Genomic DNA, 17,712 nt, shown 5'->3' with positions numbered 1-17,712 from the left:
CAATTTGTATCTTAGACACATGAAGCAAATGTAACTGATGCTAATTTTAGTTCTTACTTTGTTTGTCCAATTCGGTGCACCCTCCCAATGGCCTGAAGCTCATGGGCAGGGTTCAGTATGGGCTCCACCAAGAGAACATGAGTTGCTTCAATGATAGTTAATCCATTAGAACCTGTGTGCAGGGGCAGCAGCAAAATATTGATTTGAGGATCATGTTTAAATGCTGAAAGGTTCTCCTGAAAAAGAGAAAGGTACATTTAAATTTTAGTTGGCTCACTTAAAAGTAAGAGCAGTATATTATAGGTCTTATTAAGAACCACAATAGGGGCGCCTGGGTGGCTCAGTGGGTTAAGCTCTGCCTTCGGCTCGGGTCGTGGTCTCGGGGTCCTGGGATCGAGCCCCACATGGGGCTCTCTGCTCGGCGGGGAGCCTGCTTCCCCCGTCTCTCTCTGCCTGCCTCTCTGCCTACTTGTGATCTCTCTCTCTCTCTGTCAAATAAATAAATAAAATATTAAAAAAAAAAAAAGAACCATAATAGAATCCAGGTCATTGTGAAATTAACAATTAAGACAATTAAATGTAAAATTACCAATTTTAGAAAATGTAAACTTGTTGCTTGACTTCATGAGAAGAAGTGTCACATAAGCTCCCTTGTTTTTTATGATATAATGGAAGCACAAGATACATGTATGTGATATATGCAAATTAAACTATATGAGCTTAGAGGGAAAAGAGAGAGAGAACGAGAGAATGTGTCAGAATGAGGATGAGAAGAGACATGAATCTGCTATGTTTTCACTTGGTCTTCTTTGTATTTTTGTCTCTTAGGGTGTACACCTATTGTTGTGCTGAGTGTAACATAAGGAATTTGACCACACAGAGTTTTGCCTGACAGTGTCTTGAGGACCTAACCCCAGCATGAGGGGCCTGTCCATTCAACAGGTGTATTGTTGGACATCTTTTCCTTTATTGAAGCAAATGACCTCAAGTCAGAAGATCTTAGGAAAAAAAAAAAAATCTTGCTATGGGTATAAATGGATAGAATATAATTACAGTTTCTCTACTTTGCTTTTGAATGTCAATTATATAATGAACCAGTAACTGAAACCCTTACACAAAACAATAAATCCAAGTAAACTTTTAATAGCAGTTTCAATTTGCAACTAAATTCACCGCCCCCCAAAAAGCAAGAAAAATCCTGACATACCTGAAATGTCTTAACACGACTGATCTGAGCAAATTCCATGTTGTTATCAGTGAGGGCTTTTGAAATAATGTCTAATACATCTTGCCACTAAAACACATCAAACAGTAAGAAAACAAATATTTACACATAGCTTTCACATAAAAAGGAGTTGAAAAGGAACTATATCCAAATAACTTTTGTACCTCAGAATTAAGAAAACATAAAAACAAACCTTCAAATGTGGTTCCATCAATATTATTTCATACTATCAAAAGGATAGTGTTTTTTTCCCTTGTTTGATTTAAATCAAATGCTGGTTAAAGATGGGATAAAAGATATGTGTGTCTTTGCGAACTGAATTAAGATAAATATAAATAATAGAAAGTAAATAATGGAGTGCTTAATGGATATAGCTGCTTACCTTTTAAAAACTAGAATTTTTACTCAATATTTTATTCAGTGGGTTACTTTAACTTTCTTTTTCTCAAGCAACAAATTTTACTTGTGAAATGACTTTCGACATTATAGATTTAATTTTTAATATATTAATATTAGAAAGGCCCCATGAAACATATTAATAGGAAATGTACCTATAGAAATTGCCTTATAAAATACTGTAATTTTTAACATATTAATATTAGAAAGTCCCCATGAAACATATTAATAGGAAATATACCTATAGAAATTGCTTTATAAAACATCACCAAATTTCTCTGAAAATAATTCTATCTTATGGACATAGAAAAAAAAAAAGAACATGGAAAATCTAGAGGTAATTCTAAATCTCAACTATATTATGGTGAACATTACACACAAGTTCTCAGATATAAATTGATCAGAGACAGAAAGCCAGTCTGAGCTAAGACTCAGGATAAAAGCATTGACCGTACCGTTGAGAAGACGAGTGCTTTAGCGCCCGGGTCTCTAAGCTGGATTCTCATCAGAGTTCTGACCACAGCTTCCACTTTTGTAGAATGGCTACCCTTTGAACACAAACAAGGAAACATGTCACTAATAAAATCTAGTTTATAATAGAAAAGGAAACCAATGTAAACCACTTGAATTACCAAAACTACATGTGTATCAAAACAATCAGGTACATATGTGTTTACTTTTCTTTATTTTGTATTTGCTGGAAATTTTCTTTAGCCTCAAACTGTAGATGCTATAAAACTTACACCCCAAGAAAACTAAATACGAAACGCATCAGCAAGTCATATAGTGACATGATTCTGAAGAGAAGATTTTTAGTTAAAGTGGCTAGGATTTGTAGTTACAAGATTTTCTTATTTCAGATAAGCAGAATTTATATTAGAAACACTTTTCACTTCAGATACCAGGGTATTAATACAATGAATCAAAACTCCAGTGTAAGTAAACTGTGAAGGATCCAACCTGGGAAGGATTCTTTATTACAAAGGATAGAGACAGAGGTAGAAATGACATCTACTTGGAAAGCAGCAGATTTCTACAAAGCTAGATAAACACTCAATGAGTGGTTTTTTGCATTTTCTATAACCATTTCCATCATAAAAGTATGAAAAGAAAGAAAGTGAAGAAATAACAAAATGAGGAAATGAGCAAATGTTTTTGTAGCCTTCATGGAGAAAGTTTTCCTCCTGGAATGTTCTGGGAGATGGCAATGGTATGAAGATATTAAGGGCATGGGATTTTGAGACAAATCTAAATTCAAAATTGACCAACCAGTTACACATTTTGCTCTTTACGCAGACTACTCTTTCCAAGGCTTAGTTCCCTAATCTGTCAAACAGGGATGATAATTCTATTTCCAAAGATTGTTATAAAGGCTAAATGAGAGAAATACTTGTCTAGCATTTAAATGAACGCTTGGCAGAGCAGATACTCAGTAACTTCTTATCTTTCTAAGACATTAAGTATGAGCACAGATAATGACATAGATAATCTCACGCGAGCAGATCTAACCAAAAAGTAAAAATATTCCCACAGCAGCATTACTCTTCTCAATCCGAATCCTTGCACCACTTTTACAGAGACACTCACAGGTAAAATACATCAATGAAACAAGAAAGAAAGGCATATCAATTTGAAGTTAGCAAGACAGAATTATGGAACAAGTTTTAAAACCCTAAAACTAAAATCCTGAGTCTATATAATTATTTTTCTGATACGCAGATTGTCAATCACACTGGAAAGGTTAAAAAATATAAAGGATCTGTTGCAGTCTAAAGTGTCTTAAATAGAGCAAAATGTGTCTCCAATGAGAGAAAGCAGGAAATCAGCATGATGTATTGTTTAATGAGTTTAGAGAGAAACATTCATATCCCTTGCGAGGTCTCATTTTCAAAAATATTTTCAAATGAAATACCATAACTATGAAACCTTCCATCTATTAAGCTGCTTCTTACAAAAAGTTCAAAAGAAAATATAGCAATAACCTTTTATAAGCAAGATTTCAAACTAGAGTGCTAACTCTGTGAAGGAAAAGACCAGAACATCAGCTTTTATCAAAATTTGGACAGTTCAGTGGTAACTTTCAATGACTCCTTGCAAATGTCACAGCTTGGAACCGTTTGGTCCTAGTCCAGTTACTTCTACTATGAAAGAATAATAAGGGTAGAAATCCAAAGCTCCGCTTGGCAGAAAGCTACATGGGGAGTGAGACTACCTTAATAACCTTTTCTTCCACTTGGACAGAAGTGGTCACTGACAGTAAGAACAACGGATGGCCTTCTTAGTGGGTGGCCCACGTATACTGGCAGGTCTTGGTTTGAGCATGCAGGCCATGCATAACTTTAAAAAACAAATCCAATAAATGCACAATCCTTATGTTAGGCTAATCTGTTAAGGTAGTTTTTGTCAAGACAAATCATTTCCTATATTAACCCACTGAGCCACCCAGGCGCCCAAATCATTTCCTATATTAAACTACCTGAAGACATTTAAATTATCATAAATTGTCATTAAAATTGTTGCCTCCCAGTTGCAAGAAGATTTTTTTTTTTTTTAAAGATTTACTTATTTACTAGAGAGAGAGAGAGCACATGTGTGCATATGTGTTGGGGAAGGGACAGAGGGAGAGGGCGAGAGTCTTAAGCAGACTCTGCGTTGAACACAGAGCCCTACACAGGCCTCAATCCCAGGACCCAGAGATCATGACCTAAGCCAAAACCAACAGTCAGATGCTCAACTGATTATGCCACCTAGGCACCCCTGTTGAGTTTATTTTAATAACAATTCCCAATTTGTTGCTAAATCGAAAGAAAATGCTATGCACAATGAAGGATTACTGACCTAAGAAGTTAACACAGAATGCAGTAAGTTATAGGAGAAAAACTGAATAGAAATTAGGTAAGGATCAAGTTTCTATTTTATTTACTATATCTATCACAAGCACATTTTGGATGACTTTAAAAAAAATTACATAAAAGCAAAATAAGCTTATTGGATAACTAAGCTAACAGAAATACACAGAATTAAAGAAGTTAAATCCTTTTTTAAAGCCCTACCCTCTCAAAACACAATTAAGAATTGCATTTATCCTGTTAGATTCCTTAGGCATTTTTGAAGCTTATATAAAAATACATATATATTCCACAAACATTTGTAAAAAGATGTTTTATAAAGTGGCCTTTTAACTTGTATCTTAGTAATCTATTCACGTAGGACCTTTATTTTACTTCACCTCAACTGCACATTTAGGGCATAACAATTTATTAAATATTTGGTTATTAACATCATTTAGATTCTTGCATTCATTTTGCTATTATAAACAATACTTCAGTGCTACTTGTTCTTATAGCTTTGGATGCATGGGAAAATATTTTTGTTGGATAGGCACATCCAAGTGGAATTGTTGGTTAAAGACTCAAAAAACTTAGTAGATACTTGGATTTTGGAAGATTTTGGTGGATCAAATTGCCATCTAAAAATGCTGGAACTGGGGCACCTGGGTGGCTCAGTCAGTTAGGCATCTGCCTTCATTCAGCTCAGGTCATGATCCTGGAGTCCTGGGATCAAACCCCATGTTGGTTCCCTGCTCCGCTGGGAGTCTGCTTCTCTCTCTCACTCTGTGCCTTCCCCTGCTCCTTGTCTCTCTCTCTCACTCACTTTCTCTAATAAATAAATAAAATCTTTAAAAACATAATTTTTTAAAAAAATGCTGGAACTTTAACAACCAGTGGTTAAAAATGTCTGTTTCTTTGCACACTTGTTAAAATTCAAATTTTTGCCAGTCTGATAGGTGAAATGAGGAGCCAAATTTTCATTTAGTCTACACTTTCCTGACAGTGAATCTGAATATCATTAACTGGCCATTTAGAATTCCTCTTCTGTGAACTGTATTCCTATCTTTTGCCAATCAAAAAAAAAAAAAAAAAACCACCCCAAAACCCTAAGTTTTCATTTCTTACTGATTTGTAAGATCTCTTGTATACTGTATATGCTAAATTTATGTTGTCAGTATTTTCTTACCTCTATATGTGGTAAATGCAATAATGTAAATTATTGTGTTAAATGCAATAATGTAAACAAAAGTGCTATCTTAATATATATTAGTTACAGTAACTCACAAATGTTTGAGGAATGACAACTGGGTTTAAAATTAAGTATTCTTTATTCTTCTATAAGATTTTCCTGTGCTATACATTTAACTAGTATTTCAAAAGGGAAATGGGATTTTTTGGGTAGATGAGCAGCTTTTTCTTCAATTGTCTTGCCATGGTTCTTTCTTCATTTTTCATTTAAATAGGCTCCACCCAAATGTGGGGCTTGATCTCATAACCCTGAGCCTAAATTAAGTCAGATGCTTACTCAACAGAGCTACCCAGGCGCCCAAACCTGGTGGAACCTAGATTCCCATACCACATTATGCCCTTATTCATGAACTTCCCCCCTCTTTTTTGTTTGTACTTTTTACTTCCAAATGAAAAAAGCAAGAGTCCCAAAATAATGCTGAAAAGACTACAGTTGGTCTTATAGCAGAGTCAAAGTGAACAAGAGGGCAGACTTTCTTCTGCATTTTCCTCATCACTCAAATCTCTCCAATATTTCAAGTAAGTTCATATTTGATTATTCAAATCATTTATTTATTCAACAAAATGCCAAGAACTATATTAGGCACTGGATATACAAAGATCAAAAGATACACTCCCTTGCTCTCCAAAACATACCCTCTAATCATGTTACAGAATATAGAAAACAACAAAAAAGATGGTTTATAATAATGGTTTATTATAACATCTTAATGAGTACTATACACATTCTACTTCTCTTTTTAATGTTTCTATCTAAAATGCATAAATGAAATTTGGCTCAAATCTGTCATTTTCTTTTTTTAAAAGATTTTTAAAATTTATTTGACAGACAGAGATCATAAGTAGGCAGAGAGGCAGGCAAAGAAAGGGAGGAAGCAGGCTCCCTGCCAAGCAGAGAGCCCAATGCGGGACTTGATCCCAGGACTCTGAGATCATGACCTGAGCCAAAGGCAGAGGCTCAACCGACTGTGCCACCCAGGAACCCCATCTGTCAGTTTCTGAGAAGACTATTCAGTGTGGCTACTGCTACAGAAACTAGTACTGTTTGTTAAAAAAGGTTACAGCACAGAGAAGGGATGGGTTATATACAGGCAGGGCTGGAGGAGATCACAGAAGGGGCACAAAAGAGATTAGGATGAGGAATTGTGCACAAGAATCTATCCCTATGCAAGGTGTTAACAACGTACCAAAGTATGAATATTCTCAAGACAGATAAACTGGAAGCCTCAGTCCAACTTATTTTTTTAGCTGTATGAGTAAACATACGAATGCAAAATTAAGCTGGGATGATAAATATTTGTGAAGAGGATACATGGGAATAGAAATCCCACAAGACTGCCAGACTACTTCTTAACACTTATGTTGATAAAGCTGTTTTTAATTATAAGCATAATTGGTCCTCTTCTAAAATTCCTTTAAAAAACAACAACAACAAGATTCTATTTATTTATTTGAGAGAGAGATTGAGAGAGCACAAGAGGAAGCAGCAGACTCCTGCTGCTGAGCAGGGAGCCCAATGTGGGATGATTCTGGGACTCTGGGATTATGACCTGAGCCAAAGGCAGTCACTTAACCAACTGAGCCACCCAGGAGCCCTGAAATTCTTGTCCCTTTCTTTATTTCCATCCTTTCTTGAGAGTCTCTTTGGTTTTTCCAGATACACAGCCACCAACCCTTACTTTGTGATGATTGCTTGGCTTTTCTTCATGTTTCTGAAACATCAATGATGAAGACCCAGCTTTGGAGTAAAAACACATCATCTGTCCTCTGCCTTCCCCAGACCATATCTTCATGGTTGTTCTCCCTAAGGCACTACTTCTAAGGTCAGCTGGAGAACCAGAACGGGAGATGTATGACGCGTCATCAGTCAGATCAAGTCAGTACCTTTCCTGGTGTTCCACTCATGAGGTAAGCAGTCAAGAGTACTTTAACAGTTAATGGGGGAAAAAAAAAGGAATTTTCCTTTATAGCAAAAGAATCATACAAAATATTCTTTATGAAAATCTTTGTTCTCTTGCTTATAATTTAATCAACAAAACCGAACAAGGTCTCCAAGCTACATATATACAGGCAGTCTTTCCACTTTCTGGAAAATAAACCACAAAGTTAAAAGCTCTAGACTTTTGGGTAGAAGTCGAGGCAATGAAAAAAACAGCAGATACCCATTAGTACCAAAGGCCAACAAAGAATATTTCTTATGAAGTCTGGCCTAAAGGTTGTCTAGTTGCATACCTAAAGATCAGAAATGCCATGCAGCCTCTTAACTACTCCAAATAAGTGCAGCTAGCTTTTTTTCATCACAGAGTTAAACTTGATTGAGTAGCTCTACAGTCTTAGGTTTCTGTTATAAAATTCTAAGAATCTAAAGTTTGAGTTAAAATTTGTTAAATGTGTTAAAAGGATGGAAAACTCACTTCTGTTTGTCATATATTCAGTAGCCAGAAAGAATTCTAGTAATAATGCTATCAAGTAGTATTTAGACTTTGACCAACACTCCTCCCCACCCATCCAGAATGGGATTACATATCTCATCAGGTCATTTGTAGAGTGAAGTGCTGCTTTTCCTTCCCTAAAGTCTTCTTATTGGGGAAAGAGGAGGGAATAGGTAAAACTTTTGAGTATGGTGTAGAAGATATGCAGTGGTTGGCTTCGCTCTATTACCTTCATGCCTACTTCCTATGGCTGAGAATCCCTATTTAGGGAAGGCAGGAAAGGAAAGAGAAGATATGAAATCTCCCTACTATAGCAGCAAAGTGCTATTTGCACTTGATTTATAGAAATAAAACCAGTGCTCTATGACAGGAAAGTTACTGTTGCTTTGTATTACAGCCCTTTGTCACCAATCTGCCCTTCTTCCCTTGAGTCCCTCTATGTTCTCTATTTACTTAATCTGTCCACATTCCTCTCTTACTTTTTCGCTGTAGTATCTACGGATTCGCATGGTTATGGCTTTGCTCCACTGGCAGAATTAACGGCTAAAGTGGCTGCTGGGTCTTGAAGAACATTAGAAGAAAGTCGAACAGTGAAGATGATGAACGCAGTCTTATTTTTCACCAAATGTTAGAGAATATTATTTGGCAACTACTTTATGTCAATATACATATATTTAGAGACCTTACACACAAATATTCCATATATGTTAAATACATACACACTAGTATGTGAAACATATCAAATCATGGCTTACATTAAAGGAGGTTGTCAGTCACTTACCACTCAAAAGTGAAAGCAAAATGAAGTAATTTTCTGGAATTTGCCATTCACACACTCATCATGATAAAATTTCTTTAAGTGTACAGCACAGTGAAAAAAAATACTACAATGAGCATTACAGGGATCTTAGTACCAGGTAAAGTTGACACAGACATCAAGAAAGCTTTCCAGAAAAACGTCAGAAGTTCCATTAGATGGGAGTGCTTGGAAGGTTTTTCTTCAAAAACAAAGTTTAAATCCACAAGATTAGAATCATATTCCTTTCTACATGACTTCAATCACTCTGCATGGTTCTACAGTGTATAATATTGTTCACTATTTTACTGACTCCCTGTAGATATGGAAGACATACTGATAATTAAGTAATAAAATGTGAAAGCTATTGAACATCATAATATAAAAATGATACCATATGATACTATAACAAAAATTAGGATGTAGAAGAGAGACAAAAAACTGAAAGAGGAACAGATGCACTAATTTCCTCATATTCTGAAGTGAGGAGACAGCAGATCCGGTGTGTCCTAGTGTTTTAAGAAACAAAACCTATGTGTTTTATTGAAAGTCATACAGGTGATCTTTAGAACTAAAACCAGAAACTGATCATAGTGGCAAGGCAAATAAGGTAGAATGAAGGACAACTGCATTCCATTTTATTCTGAATTTATTTTTCTTTTGTGTAAATTATTACCACTAAAAAATAAATAAACTTTTTGTCTTCCCTTATTTCTTACAGATGGACAAGAGATCCAAGGGGATGGGAGGGAGGCCTATAACTTAAAGTTGTCACCTCACAGGCACACCAGCCCTCTGAATCTGTCAGGGCTTGAGAGCTGGGTGCTGCTGGTCCCGCAGCGCCTCCTCTTGCTCTAGGGTCATATGGATGCCTAACCAGTGGCACCTGCCATAGCTAAGGAGTTTCAGCTTTGTGAGAGGTAAGGCAATCCCATTTGAAACACAGCACAGGTTTTATTTTAGTCTTCCAGTTATTACATGGGTTGAGTTTTGCAGTCATTAAAACATACTACAAAGGAGTTGAGATTAGAGATTTTTGGGAAGATTTCATCTGACTGAAAAACATCACTTTAAAGAAGACAAATTTAAACAACTTAATCCCCCTCCCCCCTCAAAAAGGGAACTATGTCCTCTAACCAGTAACATGACCAACTGGATTTTAACACGGTGACAGATAACAGATTTTTTTCTCTAGGTTTTCACTGTGGGCTTATAACTTGCAAATAACTCGAAAGTTCAGTATAAAGTTGTTTCTGTTTTGGTGTTACCTGACTTTTGTTACTTTTATTCTGGACACTTCTTTTTGAAAGACATCTTACTCTTTGAATGAGCCTGTGCTATCCATAGTAGTTTCTGCAGAGTAAGATCAGTTAACATTGTTTTATTTCTGTCTGCACCTGTTCACCATGCTAAAAACCCATGTCAGTAGTGACAGATACAATTTAGTGCAGTTTTAGAGCTTGCATGACTGGTTTCATGAAGTAGGATCACTTCTCAAGCATATGCCTGGGGCAAGGGCCGGATTCTTCAAGCATTCACGTGCTACTTGAATGAAGTTCAATGGAAATGCCACCCATGCAGTGGGAAATCTTACAAGTGCACTAGGCCATGAAAATATCATTCTGTCTCTTTAAACACTTTGCATAATGATTTTAAAGAGACAGGTTAACAACTAGAAAAAAGTCAAAAATTTTATTTGTACCCAAAGGCTTTTAGAGATATTATATGTAAAAAGAGTAATCAACTGCTTATCTGGTTCATCCGTCCGTCCATCCTTCCATCCATCCAACCATTTATACTTACTGAGGACCTGTTACTTACCAGGTATTTTTCTAGATGCTGGGGATATAGTAGTGAATAAACCGAAGTCCCCACTTCACGAACAATGTCCTTTCCACATTAATGGAGTTTATACCCAGCAAAGTGTACGTTTTTCAGAATGGTAACTTCATAAAGATAATTTACATCTTAAACTCTCTATTGTGTGTCTGATTTTTTGTAAGCTATTGCTAACTTAAATCCAGACTCTGAATTTGTAATTGAGTTGTAATTCTGAGCCCCAACAGTTCAGAATTACTAACTTGGCCAATGAACAGAAAATGTTTTTTTGTGATTATAATTATACTTACTCATGCCATTTTTCTAACAAAAACAATTACATTCTAAAATTACCAGTTAATGTCCATATACAAGTATTTTATATAAAAATATTTAGATATACTTAAGTATACTCAAATAAATAAAGCTTATGGATTATATTCACCCAATTATTTTAGGCCCAGTCTCAATTTTGGAATCAGTTCTTTTCCATCCAGATGTTTCACTATATTTAGAAAGTACAAGATAGACTTCACAAGTCATCCTTGAATAACTGAACAAAAATTCAAGAAAAACAACAGAATTCTACATTTACAATGTGACACATGATACTGCTAAAATTCTTAGGGAGTGTGAGTGCAGAAATATAGTTTTGTTTTTTCCCCCCTCTACAAAGAGGCTGTGTAAGACAGCTCTATCATCAATAAACTTACTTATTAAAAATGCAGATACCTGGACAAGATGTCAGATCTAATTAGTTAAAAATTTAAATGGGAATGGGGCCTGACAAAAATCTTTATTTTAGGAAGCAGGCCAGTTATTTGACACTCCAAAGTTTGAGAAGATGAAGCAGTTGTGCCTGTGTGTAGGATGGGTGGAAAGGTTGCTGTTTTGCTGCGGCTATACCCATGTAGAGTATTTGCTCCTGGATAGAAACTTCTTATGACATAAGAACTGTGTCCATCATACAGTCAGGCTTTCCACTGACAAAAATGAAACCTATCCAAACTTAGAACACAAGGAACATGCCACGTGGGGTGTATGTTCTGCCAGGAAGCCTACTTCACCATCCCAAATGCCTGGCAGTTGTCAGAACTTGCAAGGGGAATTTTGTTTACTTTGCGAAATGCCCAGTAGGTTCCAAGGGTCATTTAGGAATACTGTCACACAGACGTTAGAGTAAATACAATCTTTAACTTACATGTGTCTGCTGAAGGGAACACTGTGATCGCAATATTCAGTTTATGTCTATTGTCCATCAATAGGATTCCTTATATTGTGAAATATCAGCAGAAAAAAATGTCTTATATTGTTTAATACTATCTTTATGTTTTCCAAATATCTTTTTTCCAAGACCAGCTATATGATTATGTGTGATATACTGTATGCTCTGAGAGTCTTGACATTACTATTTAGAGTGAAATAAACATTTCGGATGATACAAAAATTCAACAAAGTAAAAAAATTACTTCTTGGCATTGTAATAAAGGCCAGAGATTTGAAATTCAACATAAAAGAAAAATTCCTAGGGCTAACAATAGTTTGAACTAATATTTATAAAATTTTAAAACAGTGCCTTACTTATTTATATAGAATTATCTTTATTTTATATATGATTACTCCTTCAACTTCACAACAGATAATATGACTGTTCAGCAGGGTAGTTATAGAAGCAGAGAGTGTCTGAGAGAACAATAGGCAGATGCTTCAAAGAGGAGGTGGCAGACAGTAGGGCAGAAATGTGACAGAAGTTAGAAAAGGGGACAGGCATGGGGCGCCTGGGTGGCTCAGTGGGTTAAAGCCTCTGCCTTTGGCGCAGGTCATGATCCCAGGGTCCTCGGATCGAGCCCCACATTGGGCTCTCTGCTCAGCGGGGAGCCTGCTTCCTCCTCTCTCTCTGCCTGCCTCTCTGCCTACTTGTGATCTCTGTCTGTCAAATAAATAAATAAAATCTTTAAAAAAAAGAAAAGGGGACAGGCAGCAGAAGGCAGAAGTGGCAGGAACAAATGGTGACAGTAAAGGCAGCGAGAGAAGCAGAAGTAACTGTGGCAAGAAGTAATGTGAGAATGTGGAAGACGGATAAAACTTACAAGCATAGTGGGTATAATAATCAGTTATGTTTAATAAAAAGGAAATACAAGTGTACATGCACCTATGAGGACAAAAAAATTAACTTCAGTAAATTCTGTAATCATAACTTTTTATAAGATGCTTTAATTTATGTGTTTATTAGTACACAGGAAAGACAGGAAGAAGAGAATAATAAACAGTATTTGTACACTGATATTCCTGTCCCAACAGGACAGTGAATGTAACTGTCCTGACCTCTCTCCTGTGTGTCTAGGAAAGGTGCCATAAAACGAACAGGTGTTTGGGTTTGATGGGCTCCATGACTCAGTCTCACAGAGGCTGTGCTGTTTACTGGTAGCTAGAGCAATCACTTCCTAAACCTCGCGGCGTGAAGCCTGACACAGCAGTTCTCACACTCGTTCCTTACAGTGTGATGAATGCTTTTACCTAAGGGTCAGCAGCCCTTCTTAGCCACGAGTGCCGTCGGTGGCCCTTGGGATGGCTGAGGCCAAAGGAAGAGACAGAAGAAGAAAAAGAAGGGCTAAGAAAAACTATTTTTAAGGGAAGGAGAGGAATAGTGCAGGACTGGGAAGAAAGGGAGAGGGAAGCTGGGAGGAAAGCAGTTCTTTGGGCGGGGAGGAGGATCAAGCCTGACTATCAAATGCCTCATCAGGGCTGGTCAGCAGATTGCACCACAGACCACCTTCCTCTTCACTCAGCAACTCTTTGGCATTTGATTTAAAAATACACATTTATCCAGGGGATTCCCAGAGAGGGAGCAGAACTACACGACCCCTTGAAATCATGATCTTCTCATCACTTAACCTTGCCAGTTGTGTTATTCCCAGACTGCTCTACAGTTCCCTCCCATTCTCCACCCTCCCACTCTTTTCATTCCACTCCCAACTCTGGTAGTTCCCCATTACTAGTGCTTTATGGTCAACACACTCTGTCCCACTTTTAACCTTTTGTAGAAATACTGTGCTCTACTTCCTTGCTATAATTAGAGCCCGGCTGTCCTTTGAGCACCGTGCTTTCTTGAACTATGACTACTGGTGTCCTCTGGTCTCTGATGCAGGTTTCAGATCATTATTTCTCATTTTTGTAAAAATTTCCATTCTTCTGGGCCTCATGAAACCCAGTTATCCCCTAATTCTACTCTTTGCTCTCATTTACTGAACACTACCTTTCATTCATGGAGGGATTTTGGTGCCTAACTCTATCTCAACTCTACATAGGACACTGTCTGTCCCCTTGGACAACTCCAACGTTCAAGTCTTACCATTTCAGCTTCTGTCACCTTGTCTCCTCCACCTTACTTGGGTCACCTGCTTCTGCAGTTGGATCTGGAGTAGCTGTTCTTTCTGACATGACTAGGAGAGCCCATCCTCTGACAAGGACATTTACCCTTAAAGCTTTTCTGCTCAGTAGCCCAACCTCTCCCTGGTATGTGAATGAGATTTCTACGTTCTCTCTACATGTCAACACTCTTGTCTTTTGAAGAAACTTATTACATTGCAGATTATTCCTTCTCTTTCCTTTATCTTCTTTGCCAGAGATTAAACATACTCAAGAATCTTTACCATAAAAAAACCCTAAAACAAACACCCCCCACCCCCAAAACCAAAAGCTAAAAAATCCCCATAAGCCCTCCCTGTGCACTTTCTATATCTTACTGGTTATAATTCTCTTTTCTACTTCACAGCTAAATTTATAAAATGGTTGGATATTTTCTCTACTTATTCACTTCTTGTTCACTCTTCATTCCCTTCCAATCTAATCTGCCTTTTGCCTCTAAATTTCCATTGAAAGGCTCTTTTGAAGTTCATCAATGACCTCCATCAGCCAGACTGGTCCACAGGGTCACTGAGCCACCTCAGCATCACTGGATATGTCTGGTAACTGCCTCCTTAGGAAGTAGTTCTTTGGCCTCTCCTTGATTGCTGATGCCTCCAGTTGCTCCTTCCTGGTCTCCTTTTCAGCTTTTCCCTCTTTATTCAACTTAGCTCTGGAGTCCTAGGGGACATGGTCTGAAGCTAACTGCTGTGTTTCACCCTAGGTAATCTCATTTACTCTCATGGCTTCACACATCATTATGCCAGTGACTGCGAATTTTCTACCTCTTGCTCCACAGAGCAACACTTTGCTACATGGATGTCCTAGACATTTCAAACCATGCATTTTAAACAAAGCATGTTTAAATGTACTCCTCCTCCAAATACCTCCTATCAGTAACTGTACTATTATCCATCTGATTTTTCACTTCAGAAACCAGGGGGTCTTTTACAAAATTGCAATCAATCCCTCTGGCATTCTATCTTACTAATCAACCTTCGAATACCTCATGACTATAACCGGTTCTTTCTACCTCCACTACCACTACTGACCTAATCAAAACCACCATCACTACTGCTGTGGCCTTCTGATCTGTCCTCTCCAAAGTTTTTCCATTTGTTTTCCTATTCCTGCTAATCGAATTTCTACACTGCACAAAAGGGATCTTTTAAAGATTCAAATCTGATCATGATACTTCTCTACATATAACACGTAATACCTTTCAGTTTACAGGAAAAGAAAATTTTCAAATCTTCAGATGGCCCTTCAGCATCTGGTCCCTCTTTGGATTCCAGATTCATTTCATTCACTTGTCCTTTGTGCCTTCTACACTGCAGCCACTGAGTTCCATTAAGATCTTCCTCGTCTCAGACATTTCTATGTATTTTTTGTTGGTTTGTTTCTATCTGGCAGCCTCCTCCCACAAGGTCACGTCTCTCTTCCCTCGGCCTGGTGAATTCATTCATCCTTTAGGCACCTACTTAACTGTCATTCCCTCAGAGAAGCCAAGTTTGATTTTCTTTTGGAGGGCTTATCACAATTGTAATACATTAATTATTTGCGTAATGTCTGTCCCTGACTGCCCCAACTTAAATTCTGTCCTTCCATTGCCAAACTGTAAAATCAGCGAGGACAGCAATCATGTCTGTTTTATTAAGGAGTGTTTGTGGTATCTGTGAGGCCCAGCATACTGCCACTATGTGTCCAATAAACTGGTATGGAATGAATGAATGTTCGTTCCAACTTTGGGATTTTGTTTATCTCAACACACTAGAGAGCAATGTTCTTGGTATTTCCAGGTTTTACTCAAATAACAGTAAGGATAAACAGTACTTAAACGAACTTTAAATCAATCACACTTTTGTCAGGAGGGGGAGCCCTAACTCCTGATAGTTTCAGCTTGTTCATTTTCCTCAAAAAATACAATCCTTAAAAATAAGGATTTTTAACTCTCAATTACTCCTTCAGGCCTATATTCCCTACTACATATATTGATTTGTCCTTTGTCTAAGTCTGATTAGGATGAAAAAAAGAAGCACATTTAAGGAAGGCAAAGAACAAAAAATTCTAGTAAAGGTTTTTCATTAGATAAATGCCCCTTAGAGAGAAAGTCCAATTATCCTATTTGGATTTCAAATTCTAGTCATTTTCTTGGAATTCAGAAGGAAGCACGGGGAAAAAATTAGGAAAATAAAGCCAAGTTTTGGCTCTGAAATACCAATCTGTGTCATCTGAAAATATATACCTCCTTCTTTGACAGTCTCCATTAACTTCAGAAGCACTGTTTTTCCCTCCAATTAGGTTGGGCCTATCCCTTTTCCCTGCTATCTAGGGCGAATGAGAGAATGAGGAAGAAACTTTCTCTAAGTAAATTGCTAATTTAACCAGAGCTCTATTTGTAGTAGAAATACCAACAAAGATGATGGAGAACTGAAATTCTAAGAGGTTAACTTTTCTGCCATAGTGGACCTGACGATGGCCAGCCATGTTTGAAAAAGCCTTCTTGCCTTCCTCCCACATAGAAAGCGTCGATGGTAAAGCTGAGGCTTTCAGGCAGTGTTCGCACAGACAGAGAGAGTGGTTTCTACATATTCACTGGGCTGGCCTTGTTCTGATTTTGATGGTCTCACTATCAGATATTGATTGCTACTACATTGTTCTGACTATGCTTCCACATGTTCTTAACCTACTTTACCTTCACAGGGATATCTTCTTCCTGGTTGGCTTTCTCGGAGGTGAAGACATACGAGATTTCTTTGTGAGATGTGGTCTGGCGGCAGATGGCACACTTAATGGAGCTTCTATGAGACCCCACGCTGTACTGCTCAATAATAATTGAAATGCACTCGTTACAGAAACAGTGTCCACAGGTCAGTACTGCCCACTGAAAAAGAAAACACACAGAACATACCTCAGTGAGGCGCTATCAAAGATGCCTTCTAGGGGCACCTGGGTGGCTCAGTGGGTTAAGCCTCTGCCTTCTGCTCAGGTCATGATCTCAAGGTCCTGGGATCGAGTCTTGCATCGGGCTCTCTGCTCAGCAGGGAGCCTGCTTCCCCTCTCTCTCTCTGCCTGCCTCTCTGCCTACTGTGATCTCTGTCTCTCTCTGTCAAATAAATAAAAATAAATTTAAAAAATCTTAAAATCTATAAATATATTAAAAAGAGGATAAGGGAGCATAATTTCCCCTCTGAATATTTTATGATGTTAACACTCTGTAAGTTATAAAACCTAAGTTGTACTTCAAAATTAACTGTTTTTTAGTTCAACCAGAATATACTTTCAGTCTTTAGTTCTACTCACTCTGTGAGCTTAACAGTCAGTCACCATTACCTTGTAAGAAGTTGGTGTTCTCATTTTGGTATTTAGGAAAAATGCAAACTACTGCTTTAGCACTGTAACAGCAGATACAGTAGAGGGACTGAGAACAACATTAATTTGGAGATATCATCTTCAATATATTCTATATAACTCATTAAATGGATTTCTATCTTTACATGTTACAGTATTTATTATATAGAAAATGAGATGGGCTAGTATCTCAGGTTTATTTAAAAGCGG

At 37.4% G+C, this 17,712-nt stretch overlaps 1 protein-coding gene across 6 annotated transcripts in view; it reads right to left on the bottom strand.

Moving 5' to 3' along the window:
• Window positions 1-17,712, bottom strand: part of SHPRH (SNF2 histone linker PHD RING helicase) — an 88,912-nt gene that overhangs the window by 8,082 nt on the left and 63,118 nt on the right. For 4 of the 6 annotated variants that reach the window (XM_032339308.1, XM_032339310.1, XM_032339309.1 and 1 more), the window contains 4 exons: window positions 16,847-17,035; window positions 2,077-2,169; window positions 1,208-1,294; window positions 58-236 (listed from right to left, as the gene is read on the bottom strand). In XM_032339308.1, the coding sequence (XP_032195199.1) occupies window positions 58-236; window positions 1,208-1,294; window positions 2,077-2,169; window positions 16,847-17,035 (548 nt within the window). Of the gene's footprint in view, window positions 1-57; window positions 237-1,207; window positions 1,295-2,076; window positions 2,170-7,501; window positions 7,787-8,606; window positions 11,252-16,846; window positions 17,036-17,712 lie in introns of those variants that run through there. The other 2 variants (XM_032339311.1, XM_032339313.1) reach the window with 2 other exon arrangements.

Source organism: Mustela erminea, chromosome 4 (genome assembly GCF_009829155.1).
Source record: "Mustela erminea isolate mMusErm1 chromosome 4, mMusErm1.Pri, whole genome shotgun sequence".
NCBI lineage: Eukaryota > Metazoa > Chordata > Mammalia > Carnivora > Mustelidae > Mustela > Mustela erminea.
The sequence above is the reverse complement of the archived record's forward strand: the minus strand, read 5'-3'. Positions and strand labels throughout refer to the sequence as shown.